Genomic DNA, 19,142 nt, shown 5'->3' on the forward strand with positions numbered 1-19,142 from the left:
ACCTTATGGTAAAATTTCATGGAGATCCATTCACTTAAACTAAAGTTAGGGTGCGAAAACCAATGAGTCTTCGGACGACGACGACGACGACGCCAACGTCATACCAATATACGACCAAAAAATTTTTAATTATTGCGTTCGTATAAAAATTAGACCTTCAAACTTCAATTATCTTCACTGTTGGTATCTTAGAAAGCTGGATTTAAATTTTTTTTGGGGTGGAGGGGAGGGTCCTAATCACTGAGATAAGAATATCCTAATTACGGATATAGTAAATAGATTCATTCGATTAAATATTGTTAAAATGCAAGGTTGACATCTTTTTTGCAAGACGTTCTCAACATGTGCCATCTAGATTATCATTTTGTTAGCAAAAGAATATAAATATTTAAAATACCAGTTTTTTTTGGGTTTATTTTAAGTTATTGGAAAGTAAGAGGTAACAACAGATGTAAAGTGATAACAAAGGCTCACACTGACCATTATGTCAAATAATATAATAAACCATTTTTAAACTTTATGGAAACTATACTATATAATAATGCATTAAGTGATTTTCTCATGTCTGTATGTGATTGAACATTCAGTAAGCATTTTCTTCAAAATATGCAATTATTGTGGCATTATATACAATAACTATAAACATTCCGACTATAAAGCATTTCTTGTCTTATAACAAGGCATTTCAAATATACTGACTAGCTGGCTTATATTAGGGTATAAGTGTGTAAAAAGACACAAGTTTATTAGCTTACATTTTGGATTAATTTTATTTGATCTGAAATCAGAAACTGAGTGCTTTAGGAAGACATTTAACAATGAAATTAAATACTAAGAAATACACAATAAAGCAAAGACAAATTGTAATAATGCTGTGTTTTCATCTTGACTGTCTTCAATGATGAACTACAGTACAAACAATATGTTTTTCATTGTAATAAGTGTAACTTTTTAATCATGTTTCTCTCTTTTTATTGCTTTTTAATGTGCTCTCTCTTTAATGCAGTCAAGATAAGTATACTTTTTTTTCTCATATTATAATAGTAACTTTTCAGCTTTCTTTAATTTTGATAAATTTGCGATTTCGATTTGTTTACCTGCTCTTTGGTCAGGTTGTTGTCTATTTGACACATTCTCCATTTCCATTCTCAATTTTATTATCAAGATACAAGTTACAGCTAACTTATCAAAATGAGAATTAGTAACCTTGCTTTCTTTAAAATTTTGTCTGACTTAGCAAGAGCTATTGACTCACTTATAGCAAACAGGAAGTAGAATATCTTAGAAACTGAAATTGTGTTATATTATGACATAACTAGGTGAAACTTGGTGCCATAGATCAAGTACTGAAAATTCAGAAATTATTGCGAGGTTTTAATTAATACGAATAATGCGACTGGGTGAGTGTCGCAATAATCAGAACATGCATTCTACTGTCTAATACATATATTTGTATGCAGATTTTCTTGAAATCACAAAAATAAATCATGCATTTTTGACCTTTCTTCTGAAATTGTAATAATAATTGCACCCAATAATTTCTACAGTATTTAAGACTTGTAATTACTGAGAAAAATGTGACGAAAATTTCATATCTGTTCATATCTTAAGACATAAGTTTTCCATAAAACAGTGTAAAATATTGAAAGAACTGAAAGCATAAAACCACTAATTCATGGCCCAATTGCTCTCTTATGTTTAATTACAGCCATGGGTAGTAACTATTTTGTGTTAAATATGTACTTCTTTCTGGGATGTTCACTAACATGGCATTCTTACCATTAAAAATAAACTGTTGACACAAAGATATGTCTCGCCTGTCGGCATAAAATTCAGAAAAATACAATCTGATGGACAGCAACATTGCTAATTAATTCAGTCACTGGACCATGATCTAGTGGGCAGGGCCTGAAATGGTCTACAAACTGTGATGTACAGACAGTAAATGTAACTCTATAGAAAACATCGTTGTTTATTGTAAGTAGCTCCTATCAATATAACTTATGCAGAAAAACTTAACATAGAAAATTGCTAATCAATTCAAAGTCACTGGACCATGACTTAGGGAGTAGGGCCTCAAATAGTCGTTAAACTGATATGTACTGATAGTAATGTAACTTTATACAAAAATATCATTGATCTATCACAAGTAGTTCTTATCAAACTGACTTAAGCAGAAAAACTTAGCATTGAAAATTGCTAATTAATTCATTCACTGGACCATTACCTAGGGGCAGGGCCTCGAAATAGTTATCAAACTGATATGAACTGAAAGTAATGCAACTTCGTACAAAATATCATTGATCTATCACAAGTAGATCCTATTAAACTAACTTAAGCAGAAAACTTAACATTGAAAATTGCTAATTGATTCAGTCACTGGACCATGTCCTAAGGAGCAGGGCCTCAAAATAGTCGTCAAACTGATATGTACTGATAGTAATGCAACTTTATATTAAATATCAATGATCTATCACAATAGTTCCTATCAAACTAACTTAAGCAAAAAACATAACAATTGTTGACGCCGGAGCTGTCACCGTCAATGTCTCCGGAAAAGCAATCCCTATGTCTCGCTTGCTTTCTGCAACTTTTGTTGCAGGCAAGACAAAAAATCCATACAATAAAGGCAATTTGCAAAAATATAGGTGAATATCATCCCTTCAGGAATAATAAATGCTTTTATAAGCTTGTACAACATAACATTTTACTAAGAATATCATTAATATATGAATTTATAATTTCTTTTCATCTAAATGTCAAAATCTTTTCAGAAGCATCATGAAAGAAGAAAATGCTAACATATAAAAAGTTGACACATTTTTTCTATTTTCATATAATATAAGGACAAAAAATTGAAAATAAAAATACAAATCAATACAATGCATACATAAGAAATCTATTTAATCTATACCATTTCATAATACAAAAATACCAACATGTCTAATTTACATTTATATATTGCCTAGCTGTAAAGCAAAAAAAATGTAAAACTATTCCAGGTGCCTGATAAAAAAAAATATCCATATATACAGGAAGTACCTTTCAGTTCAAATTGATGAAATAAGCTAATTATATTATTTAAAGATTTAAATAATGTAAAAAGGACACTTAAGAAATCACATATTATATACAGTTTCATTTCCTTTTTATTTTCAAGGTCATGCCATTAGAACACAGTTACACAACCATGCAAACCCATAATGCACAAAACACGTTTTTTAATTTGAGATAAACCAGACATATACACTTTACATAATTAACACAAGAAGCTACTTTAAAACATAACAGAATTACCTTTTTTCTGTTAAAAATTGGATGGAAAAAACTTTCCTCAGATTGAGCAGACATCTAAAAATGTGAATTAAATTATCAATGCAACAATTTAAAAAATGTTTTCTTTTGTAAGTTTCTTTCAACTTAATCATTTAGAGGCATAAACACTACTGTACTATATACATGTAAATTCAAGGATTTCATTTTCTCTGTGAGCTGATTTGTCTTTTCCAGTAAGCATTTATTTTATCATATATCAGAATACATAAGTCTGACAAATGATTGAACATTATCAGCAGTCAGGTATTTGAGTCCAGAGTGTTACTTCAACCAAACCACTATCACATTTAAATTTTTTTTTAAATTTTCAATTTGAAAAAAATCCTTCAAAGGAGAAACTGTACCCCCTTAGGTAATGTTATGCTAATGCCCTACAAAATGTATGAGAAATAACAAAGATACGATACATTTTTCCTCTGAGATTTAACTTTCTATTTTACCACTATACTTCTACTACTATAGTTTCAGTTTCATTTTTTGCTTTTACTTTCACTATTGCACTTTCAGTATCCAAAATCTTATTCAGCCTGAATAAACTTTCTATTCAAAGAAGGAGCAAACAGAACATCACCATCAAAGGAAGGGAAATAAACAACATGGAAGAGGAACAAGTTTTGTCATCAATTTTATACAAAACATACCTAGAAAATTGTAATAGAAAGGTCCAAAGCCTTCAACATACCATTCTGCTTATTCAATTCATATAGATATGTATCAAATAAAATTTGCTTTAGAAATGAAAGAGATATGGTATAAACGTTTTCACAGGAACCTGTCACATAAAACTGCTGTGAAAAACTGGATCAACTATAACATGTTCAGTAATATCAAACAACTGCTAAAATGATATGTACAGCAGATGATAATTTCATTAATTTACTGAAGGATTTTATGGTAGAAAGATTAAGCTCGGTTTGTCAGACAAGAATAATGTGGACATACTTTTTATCTGCAATTATTAACCTGTGAACTATTGATCTGTACTTACCTCTCTCCTTTTGCTTTTTTGATGATACAAGCTACAATGATTACAACAACGATGATGATGGCAAGAACAGCTACAACAATCACACCAATTAACCAGGCAGGGAATCCTGCATCTGTAATGAGAGTTGGGAGCAAATGATCACATCATTAGTTCAAACAAATATGTTGTCCTGTAAATGTCATTCAGGCAAACTACAAATATTCATGAAGAGTAAATGTATGACTATATTACTACAAAATCAATTCCAATGCAATTGTGAGAGAATTGTTTAAAAAAAATGTATTTACGATAATATACTATAAGATTAAAATCTTTGAATATTAACGAATCTGCAAATGTTAATTCACTAAATGCTAACCTGAATCCATGTTTGTTTCTTCTTGAAAATATTAATCCATCTTATATATCCATTGAAAACCCCAATAACTAAATTTTCAGATAACTTTGCATTATAGCTTGAGACAGATAGATTGAGGAGAAACTTTTATATACATTCTATATGGAGTTGATTACGTAGATAAACAAAGAAATGGATAGAAAATCAGAACACTCAGCATTTAAATAATTTCAACAGTTATAACAATTACTGAGAAACAAAAGTAAACACAATTAAATTAATGCTTATAGTTAAAATAAACAGAATAAATAATTCTAGTTTTTATGAATCTACGTAAAAACATTTTTAAAACTAAATTGATGGACTGAAGATACATGATTTATCACTTAAAATGTCAGTTAAACATAGGCAGTTAATTTGTGTTTTCCTATGGCTAATTAGACATGAAATTTTGCTTATGAGTGTTTTATTTTAAGATTGGAAGTCATGCTCTTAGTAAAGTTTTATTCAAAGATAAGATTGTACATTTCTCAATTTAGTATTCCCAACTTCATTTTAACAGTTCAACTGTATATCTGTGACATCTAACACAAAAAAAAATACATAATACAAATAACAATTTTAACTCTTAAGAGCTCTGTCTTATCGATTTCATATTCAAGATCCTTTCATCATGCTCATGGAAATTTCTATTCAAATGTTCAGTCATGAATTCATCATTTCTCTTCAATATTTAGTAAATCTAAATGCAATAAACTTTTCAAAAAAATGGGACATCCTAATCTCTTTCTTGGTTTAATCATATTACATTACTGCATTCAATTTGTATAGGTTAGTCATGCAAAATATCTCTGAAACATTCTACCTAGACCAAATTGAAAGAAAAAAAAATCACAATAATTAGTAGATAAGTATAAGCAAATCACAGGAGATTAAGATTTATGTAAGGAAAGATTTTGTGAAATTAGAAAAGCCTTCTTCATATTCACCTGGTTAATTTCATCTGTCTCATATAGCCAACAAAATGTCAAATTTAAAAAATAAAAAAAGGCTAATTTTTCAGATTTTACAAGAGTCATATTTCAACAGTCTGAAAGACATTTGAAAGAACCAAGTGAATCAAATAAGAGCATTGTTTCAAACCAACAGCCAAACTCTCATAACCATTCAAAAAACAATTCAGTTCTTACAAAATAATGATTGGGGAGATTTTGTCACATTGAAGACAGGACTGTCAAAAGTTGTATAAGTAGAAATGATTCCAGTGACTAGTTGCGGATATTTCTGTGTGACAACTGCTACAATGTTTTCAGTGGAAGATCTGGTAGTTTTTTCTGTAACAAGAGGAAAACTTAAGTTTATATATAAACATGTAATTGACACCTGGAGGTCAACACATTTCTGGAGTAATACCACCATTGTTTCTCCTATTAGTCTTTGTTAAATTGGCACTTTTCTAAAAATTGTGCAGAATTTATCTTGTTTCAAATAAAGGAACACTTGACATGATTAAAGTTTTATCTTGTCCAGTACTACAGACAAAATTTCACATAACATTTCATTGCATCTAAGATAATAACCATCACTGGAAGTTAACCAATTAAATTTTCACCCCTTGTTTACAAGCTTTAGTAACCATGTTACCTCAAGTTTCCAAAATACTTTATAGAAACACTGAATAAAAAAAGAATGATGCTTTGAAACACCCAAGATATATGTTTATGACTCAGAATTTTTTTTCTGCAATGAAATGCAGTGTTAGAATCCTACAACTGTCAAATTCAAGGGAATATTTTTTTTTTACCCTTTTTCGTATGAAACCGGATGTGACATACTATGATTGGTGGTATTACACCTTCTGTAATAAAGTACTGAAAAAAAACAAGCATAATCCAGACATCAACACCATATTTTGATGTAACAGTGCAAATAATCAATTTACTTTCCAAACCTATGATAAAATATGAACATACAAATTTTTGTGTATATATATATTCAATGATATATTCTTGTTTCCTGCATCCAAAGAGCTCTTTTGGACTGACCTTCATCAGAAATGGCAAACCCCAAAAATTTGAAAGCTAAGGATGTATAAATATTTTATTACAGTACTTGAAGAGCTTTATGACTCAACAGAACTTAAAAAGAAAAGCCAAATCTACATACAGTAAACTATGTCTGATTTAGTGGGAACCCTAGTACAAATGTATCTTAAAAATTTCTAGGTAAATAAATATATACAAAATCATGATATATACAGTAAATAGTGTCAAAGCTAAGGTCAGAGTGACCGGATCTTGGTATGCAACACAACACCTATCCATGATGTCTCCACATTCTAAGTTCAACAGTTCAACAGTTATGCCCTGGACAATAAGGGGTCAAAGGTCTAAATAAAGGTCAGTGACCTGATTTTGGTATGTGACACACCATCTTCCCAATATGTATCTGCATATCAAGTTTGATTAACTTAAGTTCTACAGTACAACAGTTCTGCCCCGGAAACAAATCAGACAAGGTTTTAATATCATAGGGTAAAATTCAAGGTCACAGTCACCTGATTTTGGTATGTGACACACCATCTTTCCAATATGTATCTGCATATCAAGTTTGATTAACTTAAGTTCTACAGTACAACAGTTCTGCCCCGGAAACAAATCAGACAAGGTTTTAATATCATTGGGTCAAATTCAAGGTCACAGTCACCTGATTTTGGTGGATACACACCACTTTCCCATGATGCATCTGCATTACAAGTTTAGTCAACCTTAGTTCTATGGTAATCAGTTATGCCAAGGACACAAAGAAGGACATATGTAAGGACAGAGAGACAGACAGACAAGGTGATTCCTATATATCCCTCAAACTTTGTTTGCAGGGAAATAATTACACTTTATAAATGTTGCGTGTCATATTCTTCTATTTGTACTTTGAATAATGTACTCTGTTAATCTTTATGATTAGAAGAGGAGAGTTTTGGCATTTTACTAAAGATTTGTTTATTATTCAGATATACCAGTGAGACGATTTAATAGCCAGAATACCTTTAGCTATTTAGAACTTGAGTGCATTCTGCAAAAAACACTTTTTAAAATTTTTTATCTTTAATTCATAGGTTTAAACTGCAGAGATAAACAGTGTTCAATAGAAATTTAAACACTGAAACATGTTGTAATATTTTACAGAATTAATCTTACTAGCAACCAGATTAACAGAACAATGTACCACTGGTTAAAGGACAATATTATACATAAGTTTAGTTCCTTGAGGGCAGTGACTAAGCTTAAAAAGTAGGATTGAAACAATCATTTTTCAAAACTAACAAAACAATACCACTCACAGGACCAGAAAACTAAGCAGTTAACATTTGTAAATGTATTTCATTGGAGTGTAAGCCCTTTTATATTCCAAATGTCAGATGTTTAGCATAAATTGTTCTGTGTAACCTAACATATTCAGAAAAAACAATCTGTCAACTACCTTGATTAGAAACTTTAACCTGATATGGGATGGACAAACAGACAAAAAGACGATAAAAAAAAAAACGAACAGAGTGGAAAACAAAATGTCTTTCTTTTATCATAAACAGGGCATAAAAAACCGAATCAGCCAGCAATAACAGAGCACCAGTACACAACAGTCTACAAGGAAATCAGTTATTAACATATACAACTTTGATTGATTGTTAATGCGATCGAATTTAGATCATTTAAAAAAATCCTTTGTTTGACTACTAGGACAAGTACCATCTTCTTAATACTTTCTATAGTTGTAGCAGTTACAAGGAGGTCAAAATTGTCTTAGTTTAAACTTTTGGACCATCCATCATGTCAGAGACAAACATCAAATCTTTTTATCTCATAATTTCCCTTGCAGGTCTATTTTTTTTTATTATTTAAATATACATGATTTTTTTTAATAAATAAAGCTAAATAAATTTCTCTAACAATCCAGGGGCTTGATAGAGCCTGTATCCCTTAGATATCTCTATGTACAATATATAGTCTGATATTTCTTTCAGATTTTAATAAACTGCTTCGCCGAGCGCAGCTGGATACGACCGCAGAGGTCCAACCCTGAACAGTTGGGGCAAAAATGGACACAATATTCAAGCTTGATACAGGTCTGAATTTGAATTGTAATTAAATATTTGACACATAATAGGTTTCTGACACCGAATAACTGTAGTCAAAGAACTTAGAATTGGTTATATGATTTGAATTTATATTCAATTTTTTGCTTTTGTGCAATACACTATGCTGTTGCGAATTGACCCCCCCCCCCCCCCCCCCCCAAAACAAAAAAAAAATTTACCCCCCTTTTTTCTTTGCTTTAGTGAAATACACTATGCTGTTGTGTATTGACCCCCCCCCCCAAAAAAAAAAAAATCTTTTTTACCCCCTCCCCCCCTTTCCAAAAAAAAAAATGCTTTCCCTCAAGATATGGTCATAATCTCAATTTAAATTTCCAATGGAGTTTGCAACCATAATTACCAATTTAATACATCATAAAAGTCTTAAATAGATAATTTAAAAGCAGTGTAAGGGAGGTAATCCAATATTGTACAACATTACAATTTTGTTTTTGGAATACCTCCCTTACACTGCTTTTAAATTGTCCATTAACCAGGAAACCCTTGTTTTTCCCCTTTTTTGCCCCTAATTCTAAACGGTTTGAGCCATAACCCCCCAAAGCCAATCCTAACCATCCCTTTGTGGTATGGAAACTTGTGGTATAATTTCAGAGAGATCCATACACTTAAAACTTAAAGTTATTGTCTGGAAGTTACAAAAATGCTTATTTTTGGCCCCTTTTTGGCCCCTCATTCCTTAACTGTTGGTACCATAACCCCCAAAATCAATCCCAACCTTCCTTTTGTGGTATTGAACCTTATGGTAAAATTTCAGAGAGATCCATTCACTTAAACTAAAGTTATTGTGCGAAAACCAATGTGTCTCGTGATGAAGACGACAACGCCAACGTCATACCAATATACCACGGTCGTATAAAAACAGCTTCTTGTACCTTATTCAGGAAAAAAATTGACAGTTAAAACCCGAACTAAGTCATTTGGTATGACAAAATGAGATACCTGAAAATAAACACTCAGAAAAATATAAGAAATTTGCTACCATTTGAGTTTGCAAAATACAAGAAAATCCCCTCTAAGATGCATTGGATAGGCGTTCCTGCAAACAGCCTAACATGTTAACAGAGATTAAAGCTTAAAAAACAATAACTGACACTTATAAAGACCTGAAACTGTTTGATTATAGACATGGCAGTTACAAAGAATCACCTCCTTACATGTTGTGAAGGCTGAAAATAAAGCAGACCATTGTTGCTTTCTTTGTCAATGTCCCATGGCTGAAATTAAGTCAAAACTATGTCAACTATATGATATACATTTGAAACAAGACAAAAAGTTTGGATATAATATGCCAGGTTCAGAGGAAAATATTTTTGAGAAAAAAGTGTACAGGTGGATAAAGATTGACAACAACAAAGACAGACAGTCTAACACCAAGTGCTAATGTAACAGTGGTTTGATTCCGCCAGTGTACTTTATCCGGAGGAAGCAAATCCCCAGTGATTTGTATCCACCAACAAAAATTCACTAGGTTTTTCTATCCGGGTCCAGTGTAAAACATCCACCAGTCATTATAAGGTTCTAAAAGGGTTTTTTGAAGGGGAAATATATATAAAATATGGCTTAATAGTTTTTAGTGTATTTGAAACTTGCATAGCTGATCTATATAAAAAGTGGAGAGTTTTCATCCAAGGAATTTTCACACTAGTGTTTTTGAACCAGGAATGATTACACTAGTGATTTTGTACCGAAATGATTGCACTAGTTATTTTATACCGGGATTAATTATACTAGTGCTTTAGATCCATACATTGATGAAGTGATTAGTACTCATTTTGAACACACGATAACACAATAATGCTTATTAACGAATAAGATTTAAATAATTTTTCTATGCAAATCTATAAAATCATATGCTTTTAAATTGTCAATAATTGTAATATTTATATTTATTGGACTGCCGTTTTTCTGTGTATTTGCTCTTCGGTCGACTTGGATATAAAATCATATCTTCTTTGTCAATATCAAAGGATGCTTCTATAATTGAAACTTTATGTAAGAACAAATCTTTAAATTTGGTTTATATCAACTTCAATGTCCTGATCATTGATAAAGTATTTTGAGTTATAAAAATATCCTCCTCGTCATTATCAATATTATTTACTAGATTGACTCAGATTAATTAAACTGGTTCCTTGAAAATTATTTTAATTTTAACCCATTTATTTATGTAAACAATAAACCGGTCTAATATAAACAAAACAACAATATCAAGATCGACGCTTTCACACTATTTACATCCAATATTCTCTAGTGAAAAACAGTTACCCGGAATAAATACACGGCGGAATGAAAGTACGCTTACACTAACAATAGTTCACACTCACTGCTTCAGGCAGATTAGAGTTAAACAATGTCTAGTAATGGTTTGTGTCAATTTAATTACAAATAAATCAGTTTTGTTTACCCAAGTTACAGTAACAAAGAATGGATTTAAAATGTCAATAAATCTTAGTACTCTATCTTCAATAATTCATTATAACCTGACAATGAAATATTAATACATCCTCATTTTGTTAACTAAATAAAACAACTTATTATCATCTTAAGTTTCAGTTTTTTATTATCTCCTCAAATAGCTCTTTTTATTCTCTTCTACAAAAGAAAGGGCATTATGTTTTCAGGTCTGTACATTCCCATTTAGTTTAAATTTTTAGTTTATGGTAGTTTACCATGGAAGTTGTAGTCTCAATTTGAAGCTGAGTACAACATACACATGTGCAGTATGATGTGAACTTTTCAAATATGTATATCACTGAGAAATCACATGGAAATTTGATAGTGTAAGCAAGGAACAGTGTTCTATGGACACTTCCTCAAAAGAAAATTCTAACATTTGAAAAAGAAAAACATTGATTTCAGCATGTGAGATACTAAAAGCCAATTTTTTATCTTTAGTTATGGGTTTACCACAAAAATATAGGTTTTAATGAAATTTGAATATTTAGCTAATTTATTAGATAGATGTGTATGACAAAATTAATACAATTACATCATACATCATAAGTTGAGTATAGGTCATACTGTTACAGATGCATTGGTTTAATTTGATAGTACTAAAATTGCTATTTATCAAAGTATCCAATGTTTGATAGATTTTCCATAACAATAATATCTGTTTCAACACCAAAAGTATATCATAAAGTATTCAGTTCAAATAAATAGTCTCTGAGGTATAATTCTATAGTGAAATACATGTATAATTAAACATTAATTACAAAGAAACTACAGTGTAAGATAGGAAATTGACTTGGGTTTATTCAAATAACCCCACCCACTCAGACTATGATTAAGTTCAATGTAAAAGTACTTTTTCCTGTATCCACTGATATAGAATGACTGATAATGAAACTAAAGGTGTTTAATATTTACAAATGATCCGTGTGTACCCAATAACCTATTTTCAAGGAGAGACCTACTTACCAGTGGTAGTAAGTGTAGCAGTGCTAACTGTGACTGTATGGAGACAATCTTCTGAAATACAATAGCAAGTGTCATGTATTTCAAAAATTAATTAAGTCCATTTTTAATAACTGAAAACTTTAAAGTCATATGATACTTCAATTTTTTTTTTAAAGTTGAATATGATTTATATACTTGAAAGGCTAAGATTTACTATAAAACATGTGTACTTTCTTTCAAAAGAGAGTCCTTAATCTGATCAAAATCTTTAGATATGTACAGCTATTGAATTATTGTCTTCCCATGCTCTAATTCTCCAATTGCTTTTCCATAATGATATGCAGCTACCTTAACCATGAGACCTCTTGTTAGAACATTGGCAACCACACAGTGCAAAGAGGGAAAAACAGTAATGAAAGAAAAAATACACAAACATGGAAGTTAGATAGTTTTAATTGATTCTGAAAGAACAATATTAACACACCAAATCATTTAACAAATGTTATGAAAAAGTTTGATTAACAAATTGGAAACGAATGGAAAATATAGAAAAATCAAAGCATCGTTGATGTTGTGATCCAGCCATATTCATAGCTAGTCTGATATTCTTTCTGACCATACTTTTTTCTAAATTTTTTCTCTCTTCATTTCCAATCTTACTTAGAACTTGATTATTGACTTATGTCAGATAATAATGGCACTGATTTTACAAGTAAAATAAAATTTGCTTGCATTTTTTATACATATTTTTTTTCATTTTAAGTATTTTCTTTGAAAAAAAAACACATCAGATTAATCATTCAGCTAGCTAGCAAAATTAACAGAATATTTTAATGTAGTGTAGATCAAAATAAATATTACATTTGTGGTTTACTAATGAGGTCAAGAATGCGTGTATTCAGTTAGGTGTGTAATAAATTGTGCCTATTTAATTATGTAACAGGTCATGAGATATTAACTGTTTTGAATTAAGCCTGGGGTTGTTTCATTTAATACTTATTTGAAAATCATGACAGTTAATAATCATTCTGACTCTTACTTGCCTATGGAAAGAATTGGAGTAATACCATTTCAAACTAGTATCTCAATTGTTTGTAAAACAATTGAAAGGTCTTTCCTGTAAAAGTGATGTTTTTGTAATGTACTCTTTAAGACCTTTCATTTGATATACGACAAGCATACCTTCTGAAAATTTTCACTTTTTACACTTAATGACCCCATCTGACTACATTTTTGATATCGGAAGTATGATATATGTAATGTAGACTTGATGATCTTTCATTTGATATGCGACAACGCCATGATTTAGAAAGTTTGATTTTTGCACTTAATAACCCCATACACCTCATTTTTGGAGGACAGGAATTTGATATTTGAAATGTACACATTATGACCTTTCATTTCATATACAACAACCTTACCTTAGAAGAAAATTTATTTTCTGCACTCAATGACCCCACCCAACCCATTTTTTGGGGACGTCAATTTGATATTTGAAATGTACGCTTTATGGACTTTCATTTGATATGTGACAACCTAACCATCTGAGAAGTTTGAATTTTTTGCACTAAATGACCTCACCCTTCCCACTGGAATGAAAAAGGGGTTTAGAATTTTCATTTTGGAGTAGAGCTCATTAAGACCTTCAATTTGATATATCAAATGACCCCATTTGGCAAAGTGCCAAAAATGATGCAATATCAATTGTATAAATAGAACTTATGAAACTTACAAAGTCAATGCAAAACATGAAAATTTCAAATTGATTTTTTGGGTTTTTTTTTCTTTGAATGTTTTTGTTTTTTGGTCAAACATATAACCATGTTAAACTCTTCAATTTCTGATAATTTCAGGTGGTTACCTGTTGTTGACTCAGAAATAAATGCCGCCGCTCGCAAAATTTCAAAGTGCATTATCTCTAAAACGACAACAGTGATCTCAAATCTGTTAAAAGTAAAATGATTTACAGTAAAAGAACAACATTACAGAAAAAATTTTTGGACAATTCTGATGTTCATCAAGGTCACAATGAATCATCAAATATATAATGCAATACCAAACTTGAGAACCGGAAGTCGTAGAGACATGGGACTACCACCATTCAACTCAGGAGCACTTGACCTTTCAAATATCACAAGGTCAAGGTCATATTACACTTTGAAGGTCAAGGTTAAATTTCATCATGACCTGACATTGACCTCAAATTGAAGGTCTGAAAATACTGATCATTTTTCCAATTTATAGTAGGTTGATATCTGTTACCTTTAAAAAGATATACACACAATACTATACTTTTAGGAATCATCTCATCGTAACTTTTGAACAGACGGTCGGACAGTTTTGAGCTTAATGTATAAAATGTAGAGCTCGTCGAGAGGAACATTTTATGCACAGTATGTATGCAGCAAACTCTTATCGTTTTCTTAATATGCAAGCTTGAAATTGCAGCGTAAATTTTTTTTGCACTCTGTGACCTTTGACATTGGGTGCAAATTGAAGGTCACATGAACTTAAGATTATTGGTGAAGGTCCCAAGTCTCTACGACTTCCGGTTCTCGAAATACAATTTTTAAAAAATTGTGTATATTTTTTCAAGAGAAATAACTCCTTATAAGGGTCAATAACAAAATTATTGTATATGTTCATTAACATTGCCATCTGTTCTTGTACATGTTGCCGTTTTCAAATCGATTCTATCCCTAATACTTTTTGAGAAAAATGCAAAAGAAAGAAATTTCTTCAAGGGGATATAACTCGCATAGAAGATGATGAAATCCTATGCAGCCTCATATGGTAGTACAACATGATGAGATCTACCTATTGTCCAAATAAGGTCATGATATCTTTACAAACAACGAGTGGGGGCCATGTCGAAAAAATCCAATAAAAGGGAGATAACTTTTACAGGGGATGATGAAATCCTTAACAGGGTCATCTGGTAATACTTCATGATGAGGTCTATCGATGGCCCATATTTGGTCTTGATAACTTCAACAGAAACGGGGGGAGGGCATTCCCAAAAAAATGTTGGAAGAAAAAAAAGAAAAAAAAAAAAAGAAAAAGAAAAAGAAAAAGAAACTAGTATCTCAATTGTTTGTAAAACAATTGAAAGGTCTTTCCTGTTAAAGTGATGTTTTCGTAATGTACTTTGTACGACCTTTCATTTGATATACGACAAGCATACCTTCTGAAACTTTTCGCTTTTTACACTTAATGACCCCATCCTCCTTAATTTTCGAGATCGGAAGTACGATACACGTAATGTAGACTTGATGATCTTTCATTTGATATGCGACAACGCCATGTTCTAAAAAGTTTGATTTTTGCACTTAATAACCCCATCCAACTCATTTTTTGATGACAGGAATCTGATATTTGAAATGTACACGTTACGACCTTTCATTTGAAATACAACAACCTTACCTTAAAAGAAAATTTTATTTTTTGCACTCAATGACCCCACCCAACCCATTTTTTAGGGACGTCAAATTGATATTTAAAATGTACGCTTTATGGACTTTCATTTGATATGCGACAACCTAATCATCTGAGAAGTTTGATTTTTTGTACTAAATGACCCCGGCCTTCCCCCTGGGATGAAAAAGGGGTTTAACATTTTCACTTTTGAGTAGAGCTCGTTAAGACCTTCAATTTGATTTATCAAATGACCCCATTTGGCAAAGTGCCAAAAATGATGCAATATCAATTATATAAATAGAACTTATGAAACTTACAAAGTAAATGCAAAACATGAAAATTTCAAATTGATTTTTTGGTTGTTTTTTTTTCATTGAATGTTTTTGGTATTTTGTCAAAATTATAACAATGTTGAATTCTTTTATTTCTGAAAATTTCAGGTGGTAAACTGTTGTTGATTCAGAAGTACATGCCTCCGCTCGCAAAATTTTAAACTGCATTATCTCTTAAACGACAACAGATATCTCAAATTTGTTAAATGATAAATGATCTGCAGTTAAAGGGCAACATTGCAGAAAAAATTTGGACAATTCGAAAGTTCATCAAGGTCACAAGGAATCATCAAATATATGATGCAATACCAAACTTGAGAACCGGAAGTCGTAGAGACATAAGACTACCACCATTCAACTCAGGACTACTTGACCTTTCAAATGTCACGAGGTCACGGTCATAGTACACTTTGAAGGTCAAGGTAAAATTTCATCATGACCTGACATTGACCTCAAATTGAAGGTTTTAAAATACTGATCATTTTTGCAATTTATAGTAGGTTGATATCTGTTACCTTTAAAAAGATATACACACAGTACTGTACTTTTAAGAATTATCTCGTCGTAACTTGTGAACAGACGGTCGGACAGTTTTGAGCTTAATGAATAAAATGTAGAGCTCGTCGAGAGGAACATTATATACACAGTATGTATGCAGCAAACTCTTATCGTTTTCTTAATATGTAAGCTTGAAATTGCAGTGTAAATTTTTTTTGCACTCAGTGACCTTTGACCTTGGGTGGAAGTTAAAGGTCACATGAAATAAAGATTATTGGTGAAGGTCCCAAGTCTCTACGACTTCCGGTTCTCGAAATACAATTTTTATAAAATTGAGTAAAATTTTTAAAGGGAAATAACTCCGTATAAGGGTTGATAACATACTAATTGTTTATGTTTATTAACATTGCCATTTGTTCTTGTAGATGCTGCAATTTTCAATTCGATTCTATCTCTTATACTTTTTAAGAAAAATGCAAATAAAAGAAATTGCTTCAAGGGGATGCAACTCTCAAAGGAGTTGATGAAATCCTACGCAGCCTCATATGGTAATACATCATGATGAGATCTACCTTTAGTACAAATAAAATCATGATATCTTTAAAAACAACGAGGGGGGACCATGTTGAAAAAACCCAATAAAAGGGAGATAACTTCCAAAGGAGATGATGAAATCCAAAACAGGGTCATCTGGTAATACTTCATGATGAGGTCTATCGGTGGTTCAAATTTGGTCTTGATAACTTTAATAGAAACGAGGGTAGAGCATGTCAAAAAAATGTTGGAAGAAAAAAAAGAAAAAAAAAACTAGTATCTCAATTGTTTGTAAAACAATTGAAAGGTCTTTCCTGTAAAAGTGATGTTTTCGTAATGTACTTTCTACGACCTTTCGATTGATATACGACAAGCATACCTTCTCAAACTTTTCGCTTATTACACTTAATGACCCCATCCGCCTATATTTTCGAAATTGGAAGTATGGTATATGTAATGTAGACTTGATGATCTTTCATTTGATATGCGACAGCAACATGTTCTAGAAAGTTTGATTTTTGCACTAAATAACCCCATCCAACTCTTTTTTGGAGGACATGAATTTGATATTTGAAATGTACACGGTCAGACTTTTCATTTGATATACAACAGCCTTATCTTAAAAGAAAATTTATTTTTTGCACTCAATGACCCCACCCAACCCATTTTTTGGGGACGTCAATTTGATATTTGAAATGTACGCTTTATGGACTTTCATTTGATATGCGACAACCTAACCATCTGAGAAGTTTGTTTTTTTGCACTAAATGACCCCACCCTTCCAACTGGGATGAAAAAGTGGTTTGAAATTTTCATTTTTGAGTACAGCTCATTTAGGCGTTCAATTTGATAAACATAATGACTGCATTTGGCAAAGTGCCAAAAATGATGCAACATCAATTATATAAATATAACTTATGAAACTTACAAAGTCAATGAAAAGATGAAAATTTCAAATTGACTTTTTTTTGAAACGTTTTTCATTGAAAGTTTTTGGTAATTTGTCAACCATATAGACATGTTAAATTCTTCAATTTCTGAAAATTTCAGGTGGAAAGCTGCTGTTGATTCAGAAATACATGCCTCCGCTTGCAAAATTTCAAACTGCATTATCTCTTAAACGACAATAGATATCTCAAATCTGTTAAATGATAAATGATCTGCATTTAAAGGACAACATTGTATAAAAAAAATTGGGACAATTCCGAAGTTCATCAAGGTCACAATGAATCATCAAATATATGATGCAATACCAAACTTGAGAACCGGAAGTCGTAGAACCATGGGACTACCACCATTCAACTCAGGACCACTTGACCTTTCAAATTTCACAAGGTCAGGGTCATAGTACACTTTGAAGGTCAAGGTAAAATTTCATCATGACCTGACATTGACCTCAAATTGAAGGTCTTAAAATACTGATCATTTTTGCGGTTCATAGTAGGTTGATATCTGTTACCTTTTAAAAGATATACACACAAAACTATATTTAAAGAATTATCTCGTCGTAACTTTTGAACAGACGGTCGGACATTTTTGAGCTTAATGTATAAAATGTAGAGCTCGTCGAGAGGAACATTTTATACACAGTATGTATGCAGCAAACTCTTATCGTTTTCTTAATATGTAAGCTTGAAATTGCAGCGTAAATTTTTTTTGCACTCGTTGACCTTTGACCTTAGGTGCAAATTGAAGGTCACATGAACTTAAGATTATTGGTGTAGGTCCCAAGTCTCTACGACTTCCGGTTCTCGAAATACAATTTTTCAAAAATTGTGTATATTTTTTCAAGAGGAATAACTCCTTATAAGGGTCAATAACAACATTATTTTATATGTTCATTAATATTGCCATCTGTTCCTGTACATGTTGCTGTTTTCAAATCGATTCTATCCCTAATACTTTTTGAGAAAAATGCAAAGGAAAGAAATTGCTTCAAGGGGATATAACTCTCATAGGGGATGATGAAATCCTACGCAGCCTCATAGGGTAGTACATCATGATGAGATCTACCTATTGTCCACATAAGGTCATAATATCTTTAAAAACAACGAGGGGAGGCAATGTCGAAAAAATCCAATAAAAGGGAGATAACTTCTACAGGGGATGATGAAATCCTTAACAGGGTCATGTGGTAATACTTCATGA

At 31.5% G+C, this 19,142-nt stretch overlaps 1 protein-coding gene across 3 annotated transcripts in view; it reads right to left on the reverse strand.

Moving 5' to 3' along the window:
• LOC127698230 (uncharacterized) overlaps positions 1-19,142 on the reverse strand; it is a 72,963-nt gene that overhangs the window by 22,271 nt on the left and 31,550 nt on the right. Inside the window, exons 3-6 of one of the 3 annotated variants that reach the window (XM_052201587.1) lie at positions 12,235-12,285; positions 5,852-5,995; positions 4,325-4,436; positions 3,298-3,351 (exon numbers count right to left, since the gene is read on the reverse strand). In XM_052201587.1, the coding sequence (XP_052057547.1) occupies positions 3,298-3,351; positions 4,325-4,436; positions 5,852-5,995; positions 12,235-12,285 (361 nt within the window). The remainder of the gene's footprint in view (positions 1-3,297; positions 3,352-4,324; positions 4,437-5,851; positions 5,996-12,234; positions 12,286-19,142) is intronic. The other 2 variants (XM_052201586.1, XM_052201589.1) reach the window with 2 other exon arrangements.

Source organism: Mytilus californianus, unplaced genomic scaffold (assembly GCF_021869535.1).
Source record: "Mytilus californianus isolate M0D057914Y unplaced genomic scaffold, xbMytCali1.0.p SCAF_4, whole genome shotgun sequence".
NCBI classification, from domain to species: domain Eukaryota; kingdom Metazoa; phylum Mollusca; class Bivalvia; order Mytilida; family Mytilidae; genus Mytilus; species Mytilus californianus.